Source organism: Triturus cristatus, chromosome 5_1, assembly GCF_964204655.1.
Source record: "Triturus cristatus chromosome 5_1, aTriCri1.1, whole genome shotgun sequence".
Taxonomy (NCBI): Eukaryota; Metazoa; Chordata; class Amphibia; order Caudata; family Salamandridae; genus Triturus; species Triturus cristatus.
Window position 1 is genome coordinate 127,538,561 of NC_140587.1, and position 22,808 is coordinate 127,561,368.

The following is a 22,808-nucleotide window of genomic DNA, read 5'->3' on the forward strand; positions in this document are numbered from 1 at the left end:
TCTCGAAGGGGAGGGCGTAGCCCCTTCGGACGATTTGCAGCACCCACCTGTCCGACGTGATGAAACACCAGTGGAGCAGGTGATGGTGAACTCTGCCTCGCACTGGTGTGAAATGGGCCTGAAAGCACGGACTAGGAGGGCTTTGAGGCGGATGCTGCCGGGGTTGATGTGGACTGACCGGCACGTTGACCCCCAGTACCGCCTCGGCGGAATCCACGTCCGCGACCGCGTGCAGGTTGGTTCTGCGGCCGGTGGCTAGGCGGACGTGAGGGGGTGCCCCTTCCTTGGCCACGAAAGGGACGAAAAGCAGAAGTTTGCGGTCGTGGCCCGAGAGGCCCAAGGACTTGGCCGGGAGTCCTTGAAGCGCACCAGCGCACTATCCGCCTTTTCACCAAAAGGCGAGTGCCATCAAAGGGCATGTCCATGAGAGTGCTGGACATCCCCTGAGAAAGACGTGGACCGCAGCCAGGCGTGGCGGCGGAGCGCCACAGTGGTTGACATCGCCCTACCCAGCGAGTCCGTAGAGTCTAGCCCACATCGAATAGCATGTCGCGCTGCATCCCGCCCGTCGGCAAGAGCCTGGGCGAGCCGCGTCCGGGCCTCCTCTGGACACTGGGGCAGCACGTCCTCCACCGTATCCCACAGAGAGTGAGAATAATGGTCCAAGAGGTAAGCGGTGTTCAAGGACCGCAGTCCCAAACTAAGGAAAGAGAACAGCTTCTTACCGAACTGTTCCAGCCTCTTGGAATCCCGATCCGGGGGAGCGGACGGGAAGGAGGATTGGAAAGTAGAGGCCTGGATAACCAGGCTCTCGGGCGTGGGGTGTTGGGACAGAAAACTGGGGTCGCACGGAGCAGGGCGTGGCGCCGGGCCACGTTCCGATCCACAGGAGGTACTGTGGAGGTCTTGGACCAGGTGCCCTTCAGAACGTCCACTAGTGCCTCATTGAACTGCAGCAGAGACTCAGAGGAGCTTGCTGATGGTTGAAGCACCGAAGGTTAGTCCTCACGGCCACAGCAGGCAGCTCCAGCCCAAGGGCTTCGGCCGCCTTGCGCAGCACCACGGAAAATGCAGCACCCTCCTCCGAAGCCACAGTCGAAGGAGAGATGAAACCAGTGTCCGGGGAGGTGTCCAGACCACTGGCATCCCCCAGCTCATCTGCCCAGTCCTGAGATAAGTCGGCCTGCATGGCCAGAGGGTCCTCAGACCCCTCCCAGTCGCCCCAGTCATCCGATTCCTGATAAACAGGGGGAATAATCTGAGCCGGACGGTAGATGAAATTTTCATCCATCGGAGTCGGCTGCGGTGCCGGACGGCGCTGCACCGGCGCCGGGCCCGGACCGGGGCTGAACCAGGGAACGGCGGCGTCTGGAGACGGCGCCGGGAGTGGAACCGGTGTCGGCGGAGGAGGCGTCGTGAGGTCGACCGGCACCGACTGAGATCCTGGCCTGGATCCCACGGGGACCTACGGCGTCGGGACCGAAGTCGACGACAGCGCCGGGGCCGGAGCCGCCGGCTCGCCAGGCCGCCAAGTCGAGCCGGAGGCGCGCCGGCAGGCATCGACGGCAGAGCTTGGCCCCTCATAGCCGAGAGGAAGGCACTGATCTCCGCCGGAGTCGCGTCAGTCCCAGGGACCGGTGGGTATGGGGACGGACGCGGCGCCGTGGGGGTGGTACCACCCGGACCCTCGACCGAGTCGCGCGAGGGGAGTCTGAAGAGCGGTGTCGTCTCTTGGACTTCTTACCATGCTTCGACTTACCCGAAGACTTGGAACCTGACGAGCGGTGATGGTGGCTACAGCTCCGCGACCGGTCCTTCGACCTCCTCCTGGACCGGGACATTGAACGGCGCGGAGCCGAGTGTCGGAGCTCGAGAAGCTTGCGGGACCGCTCCCACCTAGCCTTCGAAGTCAAGGCCTGGCAGTCGAGGCACGACTCCGCATCGTGGTCGGCCCCCAGGCAGTAAAGGCAATGGCGGTGGTGGTCCGTCACCGACATCAGTCGGTGACAGGAGTCACAGGCTTTAAACCCAGGCATCCTACCGGCACCAGTTCGAGTCGAGTAGACAAAAGAGTCCAAAAAGTTTTAGTCAAAAAGTGACTAAAGGGGTAAGCTCTTCCGGATCGGCGCTGTCTGGCGCGGAAAAAAAGAAGAACTGACGTCAGCGCGCAAGGGCGGCGTTTAAGTACTCCGATGACGTCATTCCGGCGCACGACGCCAACGACGAACGTGGAGCCGCAGACGATGCCTAGCGACGCGCAATGGGTATTGCTGACGAAAAATCTTTCCGGATCCAGCCTGACGTCTGGGGATATTCTAAGGTGAGGAATCTAACTAACGTGTTTCTTTCAGATTACGAGTTATCGTTTGCGCTAAACAAAAGCAAAAAAATGCAAGTGCTGCAAATAGCAGCTGCTCGCCTTGTTGCCCTCGGGCAAAACACTTTCAATGAACAGTGCATTGACAATCACACAATGTAGAGCACACCAATTTATTCCAACTTATATTTATGTCTGTTTTCATGTGGCATTTATTATTCCACACAATGCTACGTTGAGCCTATTGACCTTATTAGGTATAGGTTTGTGTTACCACTACAGGTATGTGCACAGTTTATGCTAACCAATTCACTTGGTTGATCAGTTAGTTTTTGTCTAGTCATGTAATCAGTACAATGAAACACAAGTGACAGTGCAGCAAACAACTGAACACGTGTAACAGCTCTAATGTCGGATGCCTGAGCTTGTAAGATGTGCAACCTCAGGGATAGCTCTGCCATCGGAATAATGAACTTGCATCTTCTTTGTGGGCCAAGATCTAGTTCTTCAGTCTTGACAAAGAATGCAAGTTGTATATCAGCAAAAGAACAGTTCAGCTACCTGAAGAAAACTGGTCTAAGATTTGTATAATCTATGAAACACCCTCTGCGTGCTATAAAGCTTATACATTGCGTTACTTGACGGGCTGGTGTGTTGGGTAGTAGCCTGTAAGATTTATGAAACCTGAGGCACAGCTGCAGAGTCTAGTGGGCCTGCAGCACTTATTGTGCCTCGCAGTGAAGAAGCGCTTTAAACACGTATCAAACTTGCCACTGCATCCTGTGTGTGCACTTTAAAACTGCCATTTCGAACTGACAAGGTAAACTTTTTGCAAGGCCGAAACCTCCCCTTTTAATACATTTAAGCCACCAATAATTTGCCAATGCCAATGCTTGTTTAAAGAAGTGGGGGGGGGCGAGTGGCTCCTTCGCAGAGCCTTTTTAGGCCCTGGGAACCCCACTCCCCAGGGCCATTTCAACGGAAAAAAGGGGTAGGGGGCCTTGCCACCCCAACACCCCCCTCCCTGATCCTTGTTAGGCCCTGGGGACCCCATGCCCCAGGGCCACTCTTTTAAATAACGGGGAGGTGGGTGCGTGTGGGGAGATTTTGACCCAGTGGAACTCACCGCCCAGGGTTCTTTTGAGGGAGAGGAGGCAAGCAGCCCGTCTCCTAATCTCTGGGGCCTGGCATTCTTTTGAGGGGGATGCATGAGACTCCCCTCCCCGGGCTGATTTTGGTCCCGGAGACCCCATTCCCTGGGACCCGGCATATTTTACAGAGGGAGAGGGCACGCAGCTGCCCTCCCCAGGCCGATTTTGGCTCCAGGGACCTCAAACCAAAGGGCTTGGCATAATTTTCATGGAGTGGGATCCTGAGGCTCCCATACTGGACCAACTTCGGCCCCTGGGACCCAATCTCCCAAGGCCTGGTGTTAGGTTTAGAGCGAGGGGGAGCAGGCAACACCTACCCACAAACCCCCCCTCCACAATGACTTCAGCTGCAGGTTGGGCCCTAAGACCCCCAAGGCCCCAGCCAGCTCCACGCATACATCGGGAGCCGCAATTGCTCCCGACTGCAGGGAGCAGCTTCTAATGTTCCTCTCTGTGTAAGGTAGCAATATTTTCACCTGTTTCCCTGTAGGCTTCAGTGCGGGCAGGGAAACGGATGAAAAGTCTGCTCGAAGTGGGTGGGAGCCTTTTTTAAGCTCCTGCCCGCTGGGAGAGGACTTGGTGTTTGCTCCCGCTTGCAGTTTCCCTGCCCGCACCGCTGCAGGTAGGGAAACGGCTATGCCCCTTGGTGGGCTTCCTAGGACATAGTCACTGAGCTGGGCCCAGGTGGTGGTGTCCCCGGGGCCATTAATGGCTCAGGGTGGAGGGCCACGCATCCCCCTCCCTTAAAGGAATCTGACCCGGGGGTAGACTCTACAGGGCCTTTTCTGACTCGTGGAGGGGGGCCCCCTTTCCATTTTCTTGCATTTCAGCCCTGGGTTGCAAACCCGGGGCCTTTTTCTATTTGAAACCAGCCCGGGGGTATGCTCCCTGGAGCATCAGGTATTTAAATGTGTCCCGCCCGCCATTTTTTACCCGTGAAAGTCTTGCGAGATTGCAGAATGTTTTGTCATTTTTCTTTCTTTTTTGGCCCGGGAGGTCTCTGGGTCGCACCAATGGGGCCTAGGGTTCAGGGTTTCCCTACCCTGCTACCATATACCTTTATTTTTTACAACTTCAGGACAGGGTCTCTGAGTCCTGTAATGGTTCCCAGCAACGTTTTTTTCATGTTGCTGGTAGCCAATTAGAGCACTTTCTCTTGCAGGAGTCTGACTCCCGCGGGAGCGAGAAGGTCCAAGGTAAATAAAGTTCCCTGGGTCAATCAGAACACTATTTTTAAACTGCTGCTTCGGCGAGAGTCTCGCACGCCCAACCGTCCGAATATTTCTTTTTCTTTTACCCTCAAGAACTACGGAACGAATTTACACCAAATCACAAAAAAGCACTATCAACAGACCAAGATCTAGGGGATTTTGCATTGAGACCCCCTTGTTTCTCAGCCCCGCATCACGGATTACTCCAAATCTTTCCAGGAAGGAGATGAGGTGGATGCATTTGTTTTTTGGAAAGTTTAGAGAAAATTCCTCAAACGAGGCCCAAGTAATTAGCAAACCAAAAAAAAACACTCTTTTGATGGAAAATATGGAAACGCAGACCTAACTCCAAGTACCAAGGGGATTTGGGGGGGCGCGCGTGTGTAAGATTAAAGTATGGGTGTGTTAGGGTTTGGCGTGGGTAAGTGTATAGGGTGGTAAGGGTGATTTTAGGGGTGGGTAGTGTAATTGAGTGGAAAGGGTGTTTTTAGGGTTTAGGGGTGGGCAAGGGAATTGGCTAGTAAGGGTGTTTTTAGGGTTTAGGGATGCGTAAGGGAATGGGGTGATAAGAGTATTTTTAGCAGTTGGATTTACCCTGTCAAAATTGCTAACCGAGCACTTACTTTTGACCGAAGTTCTTGGTTTTACAAAATATATCAAAAGCAGAGTTATTTTTCTGATTTGGTCTTAGATTTTTTCTTTGTGTGTGTTTCATTTATTGCCGCTGTGAGTACAACAAATGCTTGGCACTACCCTCTGCTAACCCACTGCACTCTATACACAGTGTACTTCTTTTTAGTGTACTATAAAGAGAGCCAGATTCCTACAAGGTGTTTTTAGGGTTTAGGGGTGGGTAAGGGTATAAGGTGGTGGGGGGTTCAGGGGTGGGCAAGAGTATAGGGTGGTAAGGGTTTTCTTAGGGTTTGGTGGTGGAAAAGGGAACTGGGTGGTAAGGGTGTTTTTAGGGTTTCAGGGTGGGTATATATATACATATATGTATTATAAATAGCCAGTAGGTAGTTCTAGTTAGGGCCCACTTTTCCCACTTATCCTCATGCTGGTCTATGGGAATTTTGCAATTTTTGGACATGGCTACAGCCCAAATCGCAGAACAGAATTACACCAAATTTGGCAGAAAGCTACAATTTGATCCAGAAAGATTTCTTTTTGTAATTTGGTGTAAATTTGTTCAGTAATTTGGGAATTAAGAACGAAAGAAATGTATAGATAACAAGGGGCGCAGATCCTAAGGCCAATGGGGGAAAAAACACCCTCACACACACACACCATAAGGCCGTGCGTAGCGTGGGGTTCGACCGTGCGCAGCAGTGGTTGTATTAACATATAGTAATTATATATTACTTTACATTTAACAAAAACTATAGAAATTCACTGAAAAAACCAAAGGTTATAGGAACGTTCTAGTTAGGTTCACATTTTACCCACACAAACCATAGAAATTCGGCAGTTATAGTTATACTTATTTAAAGAAACTAAAACTCATGCCATTAAGTAACTTCAGGCCCAAAGTTAAAATTTCTTAACATAAGTATACCTGGCCTCTATGGTTTTGTGTGGGGAAAACGTGAACCTAACTATAACGCTCCGTTATATAGTTCATTTATCTTGCATATACTTACCATATGCGTGGTAGAGGTTTGCGTGGTTAAGGCACTGCGTTGCAATTGATACGCGGTAAAGGCATGTGCTGTAAATGCATGCTTGTTAACGCCATACAACCTTAAAACAGCAGTCTTTACATGCAATAAGGTAGAGGAGACTGGAGGAACTGGGAGAAGTACAATAAGTGGGCAACTAAATAGTCAATGTAGTGATTAGCTGTACATAGGGGAGGGGAAATAACTGACAGCTTGAGGGAGGGTGCAGTTCATCGTAAGTTATGTCAAGGAAATTATTTTTGAATAAAAAAAAGTCTTGAAAAGCTTTCTGAAGGAGATTGTGTCATAAGCCATTTTAAATGGCTGGGATAGGAATTCTAGATTGAGGGCACAGCTCCTGAGAAAGATTGCCTTTGAGTTAGTACAGTTTTTAATTTTGGAGGTTCTAGCGGAAGGGACTCTTTACAGTGAGATATTCTCGGGTCTCTTCAAAATTTCAGCAGCTCATTAAGGTAGTTGGATCTTCCTGGGTGCAGCGCTTTGAAAGTAATTTTGAAAGTAAATTTTGAATTTGACTCAGCTTCTAAGTGAAGCCAATGTACCTCTTTCAATATGTGATCAAATTTATTTCTCGGAGATTAGGCACAAAGCGAAAAAGGGGATTTCCTACAGGCTCAAGTGAAGGGGACAGGCAGAGTCAAGGGCTTGACATGCTCGTCAGGTTAAAACGAAAACCGAGAGTGCCACCAGGCAGAGCAATACCCCCCTCCTTTGTGAAAATAAAAGAATCACCAAAGAAAATGGAGAATGGGTATGTTAGCGTATGCACATTTGAAATCTTGGTGTGCTGAGCACCGAATGGTAAAGACATACCACAGTTTTTGACCTCTCAGCCCACATCAGTTTTGGGACTAGAGCTGTCAGTTCAGTAGAGTTTCTGAAGTAGGATAGGGTTTGGTCCCAGACACAAGTCAAATTTCCCGTGTACGCTGCCAGCCCTACAAGACTGAAATAGTTTATCACGTACAGAGAGAAGCAGTTATGTGACCGAGTACATTCACCCTCCCAGGGCTTACTCATACAATTTGTTTACTGCCAGTGAGAGTGAATTCCATGTAGGGGTCGTCCTTGAACAGTCTCACAAACAGCACCTCAAACAGTTTCCACATCCACTTTCTACTAATTTAATGCAACCTCTCCCATCGAACAGGGCACCACTGCCCTGCAGACACGCCAGGCGGTTTCAGAAGAACCAAGACCCTCATATCAACAGCAGCACACCGAGCAGCAGATATGTGATTCTTCTGCACCAAACAGGAGGTAATTGGGATATGTATCGCTGTTACAACCGGTATCTTTAGTTGGCAGAGGTTTGCGCCCTGTCCACGTAGGGACCCTTGCTCTAGTCAGAGTAAGTAAGCTACACCATGGGAATAACCTGTGCTTACCCTCTTGGTTGCATGGCAAGAGCAGTCAGGCTTATCTCCAGAGTAAATGTGGAAAGTATTTGTAAACAGTAATTACAGTGAAAACACCACAAACTGACTCCACGCTAGTTTAGAAAAATAGCCAATATTTATCTGATTAAAACAAGAACAAAAACGACAAAAATCCAACATACACAAATCAGGATAAAAAAATTCAAAGGTATCAAAATTTCTAGTTCTTTGAAAATAATAGCTGTGACTGGGGCTAGTGGGTCGTGCTTGACCGGGACAAATCCACAACTTCAGTCCGACTGCGAGGACACGTGGACTGGATACAGGAGTCATGTAAACCCTAGTACAGTACCTTGGATGCATTCAAACTCAAAGATGATGCGAGGAGCAAGGGAGGTAAGGTGGTATTAAAGCAGGTGATGGGTAAGTTACTTACTGTTATGCAGGTCGTTGGTCTGGTGGCATAGTTAACTAATGCGTCCATTGTAGGGCCCTGTGCTCCACGTCACTGTCACAGGCTCAAATCCCGGCGGGTCCACTCAGCATTTCATCCTTTGGAGGTCAACAAAACGAGTACAATTGAGTTGGGTAACAATAAACATCGTATTCAGCACCAAGATACCCATGGGTGAAAGTGCGCTCTACAAATACACGTTATGTTTACGAATACACATGCTGGTGCGCTGGAGCTCGGGGACGATGTGCTGCACGATGGAGGTGATGCATCACTTGTAGCAAGTGATGCGTTGGTTCCGAGCGGCGGAGCAGGATCGGTGAGCCACTAGTGCAAAGTGACGATACGAGGCGCAGGGGGGGGTGATGCATTGGTTGCAGGTCAGGTACCTCGGTTCCCTAAGGCTGTGAAATATCGATGAAGTTGTTGAAGGCTTTGGTTTCATGGTGTCGAAATTGAACCAATGGGCAACATCTGCTGCGTTGGACTGGTGCGTCACAGACTTCAGTTGCGCTGCGTTTGGGACTCCCGCAGTGGCAGTTCTTCGGAGGAGCTGCGACGTAAATCGGGGCCTGCGTTGTAAGTTGCGTTCATTGCGTCAAGCAGGGCCCACGGCTCCTGTGCAGGCAGCAGCACGGTGTCATGAGGGTTTAGGGGTGCCAGCGGCCGTTGCTAAGTTAGCATTAGTTCGTGCTTTGCATCTCCGCCATCTTGCCACTGATGCACACGACACTACATGCCTTGGTTCCCAAAAAACCCTTTTGCTCGTGCTGCTTCACATGGGAATTGTCTGCCTTTCACTATTTCTGTTGTGCTCTGAGTTCTCGTCTGTACATCGTGTTCAAGGACAGAAAACAACTCCACTGGTTAATCGGCTTTGGTCCGTCCCACACACATATAGACATAACATGGAACACAGCTGCGCTTCTGACTTTCTGGGTGCTTTTAATATGGCACGGGATGCAAGTTACACACACTTGGAGAAAACCTTTCCAGAGGAAGAGCTGTGCTTGTCAGGAGATGTAAATCCTATCACCTAAGACTTGAGGTAGGGGGTTCCGCTGTCCAAGCCCAGAGGTCTTCCACTGATATAATAAACATAGTTTGTAGCACGGGGAGGGTGGTAAAGTGCTGTAAGGCTTCATCCCTGTCAATATAATATGCTATCCCCGTTCGTATTATATGGAATTGTAACCATGCTGATTATATTGTTTGTATGCATTTCTTTGCTAGTGTTAGCACGTGTACTGCATTACAGAGCATGTTAGTTGAAATAAACATTTTAAACTATACAGTGTCTCTGGTTACTCACATTGTGAACAGGTATGAGTGTCTAAGCGAAAGAGTGTCTTGTTCCCACGAATTCGGAGAGGCCCGAGTCACATGTTCTAGGATATCCAATCATTTGTAGCTCCGCTGCAGTACAGAGAACGAATGGGATACTATAGCTAGCCGGATAGGGGTTCTGGTCACTGAGGCGTGTTTTTGGTACACCACAATACACGAGGTCCTGGTTTCCTGTGCATAGTTCTGTGTATGTGCAGAATCCCTGCAACATGGCGCACCTAACATTTGGTCTGGTACTTATTTACGAGGCACTTGTTCACAATACCCTCGCCTCTGTTTACGGAAAACACTGGTGACAGTATAACCTGCTTAGATGGTCGCTTTTATAGGAGATTTAAGCTTGAAATTTGCAAAATGGTATTGTTAATATTTTGAATTACAACCCAACTTTTTCTTGCAGACTCTATAATTTGTGTTTTCTTTTCAAGTTTCTATATGGTTGAAGTTGACATCGCGGCGCACAGCCGCGTGGCGGTCCGAAATCATTTACAAGCATGTGGGGTGCCGGATGCTGGTGTCAATCTGATCTTTGTGGTCCAAGCCAACCTAGTATACACATATGAGATGTTTTATTACTGGGTGACATTTCCAGCAGTTGAGGGGGCGGATAATTTGTGGCAAAAATACAGCCATGCCGCCCTTACTGCTGTGTATGGGTCATATAGAACTCTAGAAGTTCCGTTGACGGCATGGCAGCATCACATTTGGTTTGATGGCGCTCTTCCCGTACCCCTGTCACCTGTCATGTTGGGCCCGTTATCGATTGATGGGCCACTTGGCCTGTGTTGGCAGGTTACACGCCGCATCCACAGTATTTAACGTGCGATGTGGCGGCTCTCCGTCTCATGCACACTACAATAGTCCGTGTGTATAGAGCACTGGTTCAATATGTAAACTGCAACATCCAGGTGGGAGCACCTGGAGTTGCACAGCAACCAGCTGGTACTGGCGGTGTTCTTATTAGCCCCGTCATGGTTAATTCGGTTATGGCAAGCCTCACCCAAATATGGAGGATTTACCTTATTGGCTTGCTGAGAAATTTGACCAGCTGGAAGCGGTGTTTCCACATACCACTCCTGTGGAGAAGCACCAAATTTTGATAATTAGCTTGCAGAAAGACTTAGTACCCGAAGTCACTGATTGTGAGAGTTGGGGTAAAATATTTGCGGAAGTTTATGCAAAGTGTTTTGGCACACCATCCATGACATTACTCCCCTCTGTCATAAAGCGTGTTCAAGATGAGCACGGACCAGCGGCGGCAGTAGAATTGGGGATGCAGTTAGTTGGAGCGTATAACGTGGTTGCTGATCTAATCCTTGCTAATCTTAAGGGTGATGCAGTCAACTTTCAAGTGTCTAATGCTTTGGCGCTTGTCCCAGACGTAGACAAGCCCCGCAAATTACCTAAGATTATAGCCCAGGCTTATAAAACGGTTGGGCGTAATAGTTTGGGTGTTAAGCCTTTTGCTAAAGTACCTGCACAACCGCAGGCTCAACGGACGTCTCAAACTGATCAAGGAGGCCGTCCACAATTCCCTAAAAAGAATTGGAAGAATAACATAGAGGGGAAAGCACAACAAAAACAAGGGGGACGGGCACCGTCCCCTACACCTCGGTCTCAGAACGCACTTATGAACACCGTGACCGCGCAAGAATTACATTTGCTGATCGATTTCAGGTTGCCGATACGCGTTCTCCTCATTCTGCACAGGAGGCATCCAACTCATATGCCGGTGGAGGTGATCGCCAGGAGTTCGAAAGAGGTCGAGGTGCCCCGCAAGGAAGTGAGCAGCCAAGGCAAGTGACGGCAAGGGTAAACAAGAAGACTTTCCTTGTCAACGCCCTCCTTTTCAAAAGAAGAAAGTGGCCTCTTTAACTGCGATGTATGCCACGGACGGTGAGAACCCAGCTCCAGAATCAAACATGGCCAATAACGCTGCTAGACAGCACAGCGGAGATTACAGTAGTGCGGCAAGCACTGCGTCCATTTCTGGAGGCGACAGCAACTGATTCTTTCATCACAGTTGAAACTGCTGACACCCGAGTGGCTCCCCCTGACAGACTATATGAAATTAGTATTCTCATAGAAGGTGACATTAAACGCATTATTAAAGGAATTTTTGGGGGGAAATCTGACTTCTTCGTATGACATCCTGTTAGCAGAGGCAGACTGGCTCCGCCTTTTGTTCTGGCAGCTCCAAGAGGGGATGAGGTAATCCTCCCTAGTTTTTCACACAGTTTCCCAAAGGAGCATGCGCAACATTTTGCAGAACAGTGGGCATCAGTGCTTGCGCCAGCTTTATACCATACTCAGGTGGGTTGGGATACAACATCTCCCCATCACGATATTCCATTACTGTCCATGCCACAGGCACAACCCCAATATCCCATCTGTAGGGAAGCAAAGGCTCCTGTAACGGAAATACTAGACCAATTGGAGTATCAAGGGGTAATTGAGACATGTGTGTCACCTATGAATAACCCTATTTTTACCGTGACTAAGCCAGACAGGTCGTACCGCATAATTTTGGATTACCGACATGTGAACTCTCATTGTCGGACTAATGCGGTACAGAATACCCATAGTTCCGCCTTAGTGGACAGTCTAGTTCGGAAAAAATATAAAAACGACGCTAGATATATCCTATGGCTTTTTTAGCCACAATCTGTCCCCCATGTCAAGTCAGTGGACAGCTTTTACACACGGCGGCAAACAAAAACAATTTACAAGATTATCGATGGGATACAAAAACAGCCCGGGTGTTTTCACCGCACGTGTGGTCTCATTGTTAGGCACAATCGACCCTGATGCATATTCGTATGTAGATGACATTTATCTTACAGACGACGAGTTATATCCGCATCTTTGTCAGGTGGACCGCATCATTGTGGAGTTTGTGGACTACGGTTATTAATTTATTTTTGCAAAATCACACATTGCTGAGTTCGCAGTGTTGTTCTTGGGCTACGAGCTCAATAATGAAGGATACGGTTTGGCACCACACGTTTGCGTCCTCCTACAACCCTGAAGAAATTACAATCCTTGCTGGGTTTTTTGAACTTTGGTCATACTTGCGTCCCAGAGTATGCCCAGCGTATCAAGCCTCTTTATGATTTGCTACAACCCACATTTGCGAAAGCATGCTGGCTTTCGGAACATACAAATATACTGCAGTCTGATTTACTTGACTCTAAACTCTTGTTAACCCGTGACAACCATACTAACCTGGTGATCAGAATCGCCCCAGGCACTGTGGGTTGCACACACTTGACGTTTACTGAAGGTGACACAGTCCCTATTGCTTATAAGTCACACTTGTACACTTCAGCAAAACTGAGGTTTTCCTCTGTCGAGAAGGTCTTGACAGCAGTCCAGATGGCGATTCTAAAAGAACGTACCCTGGCACAAGGAAAACGCATGTTAGTGGTAACACCATATCCTGCTCTGGAAGCAGTCACAAAAGCAAGGGTTCCAAATTCCAAAGCTTTACATCCACGGTGGATACAATGGGCTACATTGTTTACATCCCCGGATGTCACATTTATCTACGATTCCTCGTTACAGACTCAGGAGTCGCTGCTATATGAATTTGTTCATCCAGCTCCTCTGTCTATGCGCCCGCTCGAGGAATACCTTTGTATCATTTACACTGACGGTTCGGTGCAACCGGCGATTGGATCTAAACATTCTTATTCTGCAGTCTGCGCGATTGTGGCTGGTTCCATAGTGAACGGCGAGGTTAAGTCCAGTGTGGTTCACACACAGGCCCTCGGCGACTGTACTGCCCAATTGGCTGAGTTGCATGCTTTGGTGCTCGCACTGGAGTTTGCAGATCCTAATGTGACTACTTTAATTGTAAGCGATTCCTATTACTGTGTACAATCTTTTAATGACAATTTATTCTTTTGGTCTCAAAATGACTAACGTGATTCCAAAGGCAAGACAATTAAGCATAAAATGCTATGGGTTTGAGTGGCAGAGCTGAAGGAACGCCTGCCGCTCACACAGGTAATTCATACTCTTGGCCACCAACGTGTAGGAGTACACGCGGTTGGTAACAGCTTAGCTGATGAAGCAGCTAAGTCAGCAGTGAACAAGTGCTTAGTAGCAGCGGTTACAAGATCCATGAGTAAGATTGATGATGACATCTTGGCAGCTATTGCTGCTACGGAGAAGGGAGGTTATTATCCAAAAGGATTCAATACCAAATACTCTTATCATTTAAACCCTGATAACGTTCCCTATGTGATAATTAAGAACGTTGGTGAGAGGTTGATTCCCAACGCGGACTGCAGGCTTACCCTGATAATCGAAGCACACTAAGGGCATGGCCTCGGCACATGCGGGTGTGTCTGCTACAGTCAGTATCTTGCAACAACGTTACTGGTGGCGTGGCTTATATAATCAAACACGTACTTATGAACTTTCTTGTGAAATTTGACAGCAAATAAAGCCGTCTACTGTGACCCGGCCACCAGAAACACTGTTGTTATGCATATCCAATAGACCATTTGTTTGTGTTTATTTGGATCACTGCGGTCCATTTTCTTCTGATACTGCATATAAATACATTTTAGTTGCAGTTGATTCGTGCACATGTTTTCTATGGGTCTGGCCACAACGCAGCGCTGACGCTCGAACTGTAGTCAGGGATTTGCGTGTCTTTGTGGGAATTTTTGCAGTGGGCACCTTACATTCTGACCAGGGTCCGGCGTTCGCCTCTAAGGCGTACAAAGAATCCATGCAGTCTTTAGGGGTGCAGGTCAAATTTTCGTCTCCATACAGGCCTGAGGGCAATTCTGTTGTGGAGCGAATGAACCGCGACTTAAAGCAATCCTTAACAGCTACAGTCCTAGGCACTGGCAGGAACTGGCTCGCCCATTTGTATGGAATACAACGTGCACTTAATAATCTCCCTAGAAGACCTCTGGGTGGGCGGACCCCTTACGAATTGCTCTTTGGCATGAAAATGTTTGTGCCTGACCTTGATGGTCTAGACTTGGCGGCTCTAGCCGTCCCTTTTGACGTAGATAAACATTGTGATGTATTACAGAATCTACAAAACACAAGAGACAGTCTAGCAAAGGAACATTTACCTGCCGCCGCTGATGGTGCACTGCAGATTCCAGTGATCGGCTGGCTGCCTAAAGTTGGAGAACTGGTCAGAGAGAAGGTGGAGAGCAAAAAAGAATTCGGTCCATCCTATCGAGCTCCGGTTCCAGTGCTGGGTGTGCAGGGAACTCGTACAGTAATTTTACCACCACTTCCAGGTCGCAAAGATAACAGATACGTCTCAATTTCAATGTCAAGCTACAACATCTGGCCGATTCTGAATAGTCTGCCTCCAGCTTCATCGTATGCTTCTATTCCAGGAAATCCTGACATTGCCATGGAGAAGGACTCTGTTGCTAATCCCTTGCTGGTCCTACAGTCCTCGGCTGCTAATGAAGAACCAGAATTTACTTACCCTACAAGAGACTGGTTGCATGGGTTAAATCCTACAGGCAGGAACGAGTCATGTTTTTCCTTTGACTCTCATTCAACATCGACTTTGACCCCACCAAATTTTGCAGTTTTTATCTCCTGGTTTAAACAAACTTATTTGGTTACCCCTTGGATATACATTTGGCTGGTGCTCATCTTTATTTTTTTGTTTATGTCCATTGGGTTTGTGACAGTGTTTTTCTTTTAATCAATGGACACTATCTTAAAGAACGCTCTGCTGTAGAGTAAGTGGATGGAAATTTGGCCCCGCATTCTTAATCGCAAATCATTACAGCCTGGCCAGTTACGGATGGCATAGTTTGGGATACAGTCCCCTTTCAAATTCATGGTCCGACATAGATTATTAATGTTCCAAATGTAGTTTGTGTGTCAATGGGTGATGTGGTTAAATATAACATACATTCAGATGACTGGGAAGTGCAAGCAATACAATCTCTGTTTTCAGATTTAAAATACTATGCAGCATTTGATGCTGAAGACTTGTATTTGAATTCTGCAAATTATGCTGATTTGTTTTGCTATCAGCATTATGGCCACCATTATTTGCATAAAGCAACTACTTTTCAAGCTGTTTTTAATTACACGCAATGGAAACATTGCCCCACCCCACCGATAAGGAGTTCTAATACCATGTTGAACAAATTTACATATTTTACGAGTTGATAAATCAAACCCTGAATGTTACTATTTTAAATTGAATTCTAAATCAAATACGCAAGTTATGCTCACCCACACTAAATTGTTATACTCTGATTCCTTCATCCTTAAATTGGCGGTGGGTGGCCATGATCATTGGAAAAATACAGTTAATTTGAAATCAGTTTGGGGTTCCAAAACCTGGCAGGTGCAGGGCACAGAAGCTTTGTATCGTGCATGTCTTATACCAACACAGATACTGTTCTTAAACGATTCTATCTATCAGACTACGTGTCTGGGTTTGGCTACGGCTAAATAACTGAAGGCTCCTGCCTTTCCTTCCCTTGCAGAATATCCAGACTGGAATGTTACTACCAATCACACATTTGAGGAGTTGCAGTCTATTTACAAATGCAACATTTAATATCTCTAATATTGACTCTGTGGGGTGGTTGGTTTGGCAGACCAGTGCAGATGCATGCCAAATGCGTTTCCATAACAGGGCTCCAGGTTACACACAGGAAAGACCTGAAACACAATTTTTGACAACACATTCGGTTACAACTTATTCTGTTGGTAAATTATGTCAAACTTGGTTACAACACTCTTTCTTGTCTTCTGTTAAACAGCATTTGTCAATGTTATCGAATGATGTGGATTTATCAGATTTCATACAAGGCCCGGTTGGCCCTAGGCCTAAACGATGGATATATGCAGTTTACAATGAAATTTGGAAATTGTCTCAAATTGAAGCCGCTTCGCGTTTAAGGGCTATAGACCAAGCTAATCTTGAAAAAGTTCTTGCTGTGGTAGATAACCGTATTAATATCCTTTCTTCCAGGATATGCACATTGGACAATATTGTTTCTTCTGTGGTTGATATTGTACAGGATGATGCATCTGTGTTATATCATGGTCAGAACCAATTGCGCTCTATTATGCACTTAGCATGGACCTTGCAGACGCTTAATATGGGTCGAGTGCCATGGGACTATGTAAACGCGTCCTTTTTGTTTTTGCCTTCTAATTTGACTGAAAGACAACAGTCTATGTTCATGAAAGATGCCACTTATACCCTTTTGCAAATAGAAAAATTAGACCCTTTACCATTCTCAGTAGCGGAAACAAACTCTGCTGTTTGGCTCGTTCACGGGGTTATAAAACTGCCATTCTCATATTTAAATTTACATCATACATGAAACATTTTCCCCTAGGTCGCTATGAACCATTAGGAAACTAGTTCCTTCATGAAGTTTGGTCACTCCCCTTCACGTTTAGATGTTTGCGTGATGACACAAAGGTGTATCTGACTGGTGAATCTTGTGATTCTTCCATTGGACACTCCCTTGTGTGCAAAAATATACAATTGCACAGCGCTTGTAAATTAGAGGCACCTAATTTAGCGTGCATTTTAAATTAAAAGGAAAACCAGTGCCCTCGATGAAACCAACATTCACACTGCTGTCTAACGGCAGTTATTTACTTCTGAATAATGAAAAATGTTGCAGCATGTTGATAGGCATACCGTACATTGTGACTGTCACAACGTGTAGTTTGCTGCAAAAATGTGCTGTTTCCTCCACCTCGTGGGAGTCCCTATATCTCAATTTGGCCTTCCATTCCGACCTTGAAGGCAGAGTTTGACAAGCTGAGCCGAATAAGAGCTTTATTGTCCCAGAAAGAAGTTTCTCTCACTTCTGCCCGTGAGACCTATGTCCTGCAGGTGGCCAATACAAGAACAGAAGTTCAAGCACTTTTAAACACTGACCTCCCACAACATTTCGGTGAGCTAATTCATTCTATTTTCAATGCTTTGCATACAACGGGGCTGGCTCATTTTTTAAAATCTGTGGGCTCTCGCCTTGTAACATCTTTTCAAACTATTTTTGGTGTGATCCCGGCTTTCATTCATTCTATTTTTTCCAGCGTCTTCGACGGGTTGCCACTAATACTGGCCTTAGCTGCCGGGGTCATCCTGTTGATTTGCCTGCTCAAAAATGGCTGCTCCTCTTGTGGTCGTTCACAACCCGGCCCAGCTACAGCTGCTTCGTAACCGCATGCTTGCGTGCTACGGTACCTTGCCACTGGCCACTCTGAGCGTGCCTTATAATCTGTCTTTCCGCTTTCCATGGTACACTTGCATGCAACCAGTTTTCTCATGCTTGGAATGTCCTTTTCAGTGGGCTTTGGATCTCTACCTCACCAACACAGCGTCTCCTGACCCGGACTTTGCCTTACTGATGAGCCCTCTAGTGTCTCATGAGCAGGACTGTTCCGGTATGGGTCTGATGGCCGGTGCAGCTGCGCTCGGAGTGCTAGCTCAGTGGGATATCGGTGCGGCAGCACGTGATTTCCTGCAACGGAGTTACATCGAGTACCACGCAAGTTGCCCACCGATAGTGCTGGAAGCACCCATCATTAATGAGCATGTTTAGTCCTTTGAATTACTTAACTGGATAGCGTCTACTTTTTCAGACAATGACAATGATTTCCTGTTAAAAGCTGTCGCCACTTTTTGAGCTTACACACTGATGGATTGATAAGACAAGGCCACCCAGACATTTTAAAAAAAACTAATTTTTCCTTTTGATTATTTTTATTTTTTTTATTCACTACCAAAAGGATATTTTTCTAACGAAAAGACCTTTACCATATTTCTCACAAAATTGACATTCTTCGCTTCCAGGTCGCATAAGCTCTTGTTGCTCAGACTTTTTGATCTCTGTGTTCTACTTCGATCACTGTGCGTAGGACTGCCCAAGGGGAGGGTGTCGTGAGGGTTTAGGGGTGCCAGCGGACGTTGCAAAGTTAGCATTAGTTCGTACTTTGCATCTCCGCCATCTTGCCGCTTATGCAAATGACACTTGGTTCACGTAAACACTTTTGCTCGTGCTGCTTCACATGGAAACTGTCTGCCTTTCACTATTTCTGTTGTGCTCTGAGTTCTCGTCTGTAGATCGTGTTAAAGGGCAGAAATCAACTCCACTGGTTAATCGGCTTTGGTCCGTCCCACACACATATAGACATAACATGGAACACAGCTGCACTTCTGACTTTCTGGGTGATTTTAATATGGCACAGGAAGCAAGTTACACACACTCGGAGAAAACTTTTCTAGAGGAAGAGCTGTGCTTGTCAGGAGATGTAAATCCTATCATCTAAGACTTGAGGTAGGGGGTTCCGCTGTCCAAGCCCAGAGGTCTCCCACTGATATAATAAACATAGCTTGTAGCACGGGGAGGGTGGAAAAGTGCCGTAAGGCTTCATCCCTGTCATAGTAATATGCTATCCCCGTTCGTATTATATGGAATGGTAACCATGCTGATTATATTGTTTTTATGCATTTCTTTGCTAGTGTTAGCACGTGTACTGCATTACAGAGCATGTTAGTTGAAATAAACATTTTAAACTATACAGTGTCTCTGGTTACTCACATTGTGAACAGGTATGAGTGTCTAAGCGAAAGTGTCTTGTTCCCACGAATTATGAGAGGCCTTGAGTCACATGTTCTAGGATATCCAATCATTGGTAGCTCCACTGTAGTACGGAGAACGAATGGGATACTATAGCTAGCCGGATAGGGGTTCTGGGCACTCAGGCGTGTTTTTGGTACACCACAATACTCCGAGGTCCTGGTTTCCTGTGCATAGTTCTGTGTATGTGCAGAATCCCTGCAACAATGGCTTCACAGTTGCAGATAGGTGCCGGTTCCGAATTGCGAGTTTCGAGACACCAAACTCCAATTTTCTATCTACTCCCAATTGAAAAATACACTGGTACGCTGTCACCAGGCAGCTCCAACGCTAACCTATGAGAGAGATAGGCCTTGCTTTAGTGAACATCGAAATTAGCCATATTTCACTACCAGGACAGGTTAAATACAACTGTACATGTCCTTTTAAGTACACAGCACCCTGCCCACGGGCCTAACTTGGGCCTACCTTAGGAGTGCCATACTTGCAATAAAAGGGAAGGTTGCAGGGCTCCTCCAGGGGGTGGCACAATCCATGTTGCAGGCCCACTCGTAGCATTTGACTTACCAGCCCTGGGCACACCTAGTGCAATGTACTAGGGACTTACTAGTAAATCAACCATCATGGAGAAACCAAATATTACATTTTTAGACAGGGAGCACTCGCACTTTAGCACTGGTTAGCAGTATTAAAGTGCCTAGAGTCCTAAAGCCAGCAAAAACGAAATCCAGCACACAGTCAAAAACAGGAGGTCAGAGGCAAAGACAGGTGATACCACGCCAAAAGATGCCAGGTCTAACAATTGCCTAAACTCAGTGTCACTGCTTAAGACACCTGGGCTGAAGAGAGAAAAGAACTAGGGGTAAAAAGTAGAAGTATATTTAAGAGATACAAGTAACAGGGATGGAACCTTGTAGACAATGTCTCAGTCCATAAGAAAAAGGGGCCAGATGTACAAAAATCTTGAACTGCAATTTCCAAATCGTGATTCTAATTGAATCCCAATTTCTAACGTAAGAAAACGTACATCTTTTAAATAGCAATTCCTAGTGGATCGCAAATTGACCTACCCCATGAATATTAATGAGGTAGATCGCAGTTTGCGACCCATTAGGAATGATAGCCATCACAGGGATGGTGGCCGGCTGGGGTCAGCAGACCACTTGCCTGCGAATGCTTTTTTAGGTTGCGCCTGGCGAAAGCAGCGCATGAGCTGCTCTGGTCAGAGAGACCTTTTGGAATCGATACTCCGCCATGGGCTCATGCACACGTCTGCATGAACAAAGATGGCTGCTCTCGCCATTTGTCCAATGTAGACAGCATGCGCATGTCCGTAGGAGAGTGGACAGTCCCACGCCATTTTGTCATCCCTTCGCACACGCGCGCGTGCGTGCATGGCGGCGTGCTTTTAAATAGCGTGGCCTTAGCGCTTTCACTTTCGCGCGGCCCCGCAGTATCCTCCTTCTCCCAATGACTGTCTTGTCTCTCTTGGCAGTGTCCATCACTCTCTTGTACAGGGTCTATCTTTCCGCCTGGTTCTTGTTGTTATGGGTATCTGCTGCAGTGTCCACTTTATAAGCTATGTTGGCACCATCGGCCCATTAACAGTGGCTTGCACAAAGATTACATCAGAGGCATTAGCAGACTTAATGGAAATATTAAACACACTAGCACTGTTCCTATATACTAAGTGTGATTTGTGCATTGACTCTACGGAGTTCACCGAGATTTCTGCATTTGAACATTCACCCACTGAGCTAACTAGCTGACCCTTTGCGTGTGTTTTATTGGAAGGAACCTATGACCTGCAAGGGTACTCGCAGCTCTGTGCTGCTGGTGCATTAGCCCACTGTCGCTTTTCCGCACGCTCCCGCTATCAGAATAGTATGTCCGTTTGAAAACTGTGAGCGTCAGGGTTCTGCAAATCTTTGCATCTCTAGCGTTAGCTCACTGTTTTATTTCCGCACGCCTCAACCATTTGCACATTTTCGTGGAACCTTTAAGCTGCAGGTTACACATATTTACAGCTGGTGTTATTAGCCCAGTCCTCCACTTCGTCACGCTCCCACCATTGATATGGTTACTGGGGTTTGACCTTTAACCTTCAGAGGACATGTCAAATATGCTGTCGGAACAACAGGTAAGGTTGCAGAGGTTATGACCCGTGCGGTTGCTGAAAACTGGCATTCCAATTGCTGGATTTCACATCACAAACTTTACACCCTTAGCAGTGAGCCATAAACTTTCCCGTACACATTTCCTATAATATGCCGAAGTTCATTTTCCTAACTACTGTTTACTAGGCTTCAATTTAGGCCTGGCAGCCATGATTTAAAACGAGCATTGGCATAGCCAATAGGTTTTCGCCTTTGGGACCTTATAAGTATTTAGTTATGCAGCACAATATCCTTACTGCAACAACATTAACTGTTGCATGGCTAAACACTTATAAGGTCCCAAAGGCGAGACCTATTGGCTATGCCAATGCTTGTTAATAAAGTAATCTTTTTTTATTTCTTTAAATGCAGCCTGTTTTCCTTAAAGGAAAACTGGATGCATTTAGAAAATAGACAATTAAACTTAAGTTTCATTTTTTAAGAGTAGATTTGTGTAACCCCTGCATTTTCTTAAATAATATTTTTATTTACATTGTCAAAGGGGAAGCGGTCACTTTGGGACACCTTACCATTTGCGAATGGTTACCACAACCTTTCAGTAGTCAATAAAACATTGGTTGCAAATATTAATATATACCACTGCAATTGGGTAGTTGGAAGGGATGCCCTATAGACGTCCCTTTCAAATACCGAATCAGCATGTATTCACAATTCCGAATTGTGATTTGGTAATGTGTTACCGCATCGCAATTCAAAGTACTTTTTTGTGTCTGCAAACGGCCCAATGCATTTGCGACCGCAAAAAAAAAGTACATATGGCAGAAGGTTCCAATCTTTAGCAAGGGTATGAAAACGGAACTGCCGAAGATGAGAATCGATTTTGGGGACTATCGGAGTGAGTGTATATATCCTGTGTAGCAAGTTCATGGTACTATGAGCATAAACTTAAATGAGCAGATAAAAGCAATTTCTGGTCCTGCAACTCAGTAGAAATGTGATCCCATCAGAAGATAGGTGCATTACTGCTAATTCCGCTGATCCTGGAACAGCAACACTTGCAATGTTTCATCTTACAAAAACTTATCAATATGCCTATGTGGCTAGCCACTCAAAGTGCCATAAATTGGCTAAAAGACACAACACAATACAAAACAACTCATAGTTCAATTGCCAAGTAAACAGTCGTGCATGAAAAGAGACGGCCCATGCCTCACCTGCCCTATGTTAGCGAAGCACTCACTCTCCATGAGCTTCTCTTTCATTTTCTTGGCGCACTCCTTCGCAGCCTCCCAGCAGCGGATGGCCTTGGAGTGCTCACCATTGCGGAAGTGAATGCTCCCCAGGTTGTAGTTGGCGCGGTACAAGTCCTCGTGCAGATGTGTCTGCCTGCAAAAAGTCCTCAGTAAGTACATTGTCTTCGAAGAGCTTGAAAATTTAACCAAAATAACTCAAATGAGGGTCAATATACTCACAGACTGAACTCCAGACTAGGTGATCAATGATTGAAAATCATTACTGTTCAAACATCCACACTTCAGG

The 22,808-nt window shown here is 46.7% G+C and overlaps 1 protein-coding gene across 2 annotated transcripts in view; it reads right to left on the reverse strand.

Annotated features, from left to right (window-relative positions):
• TONSL (tonsoku like, DNA repair protein) overlaps positions 1-22,808 on the reverse strand; it is a 375,765-nt gene that overhangs the window by 250,582 nt on the left and 102,375 nt on the right. For both annotated transcript variants that reach the window (XM_085604559.1, XM_085604558.1), the window contains exon 6: positions 22,484-22,655. In XM_085604559.1, coding sequence (XP_085460685.1) covers positions 22,484-22,655 — 172 coding nt within the window. The remainder of the gene's footprint in view (positions 1-22,483; positions 22,656-22,808) is intronic.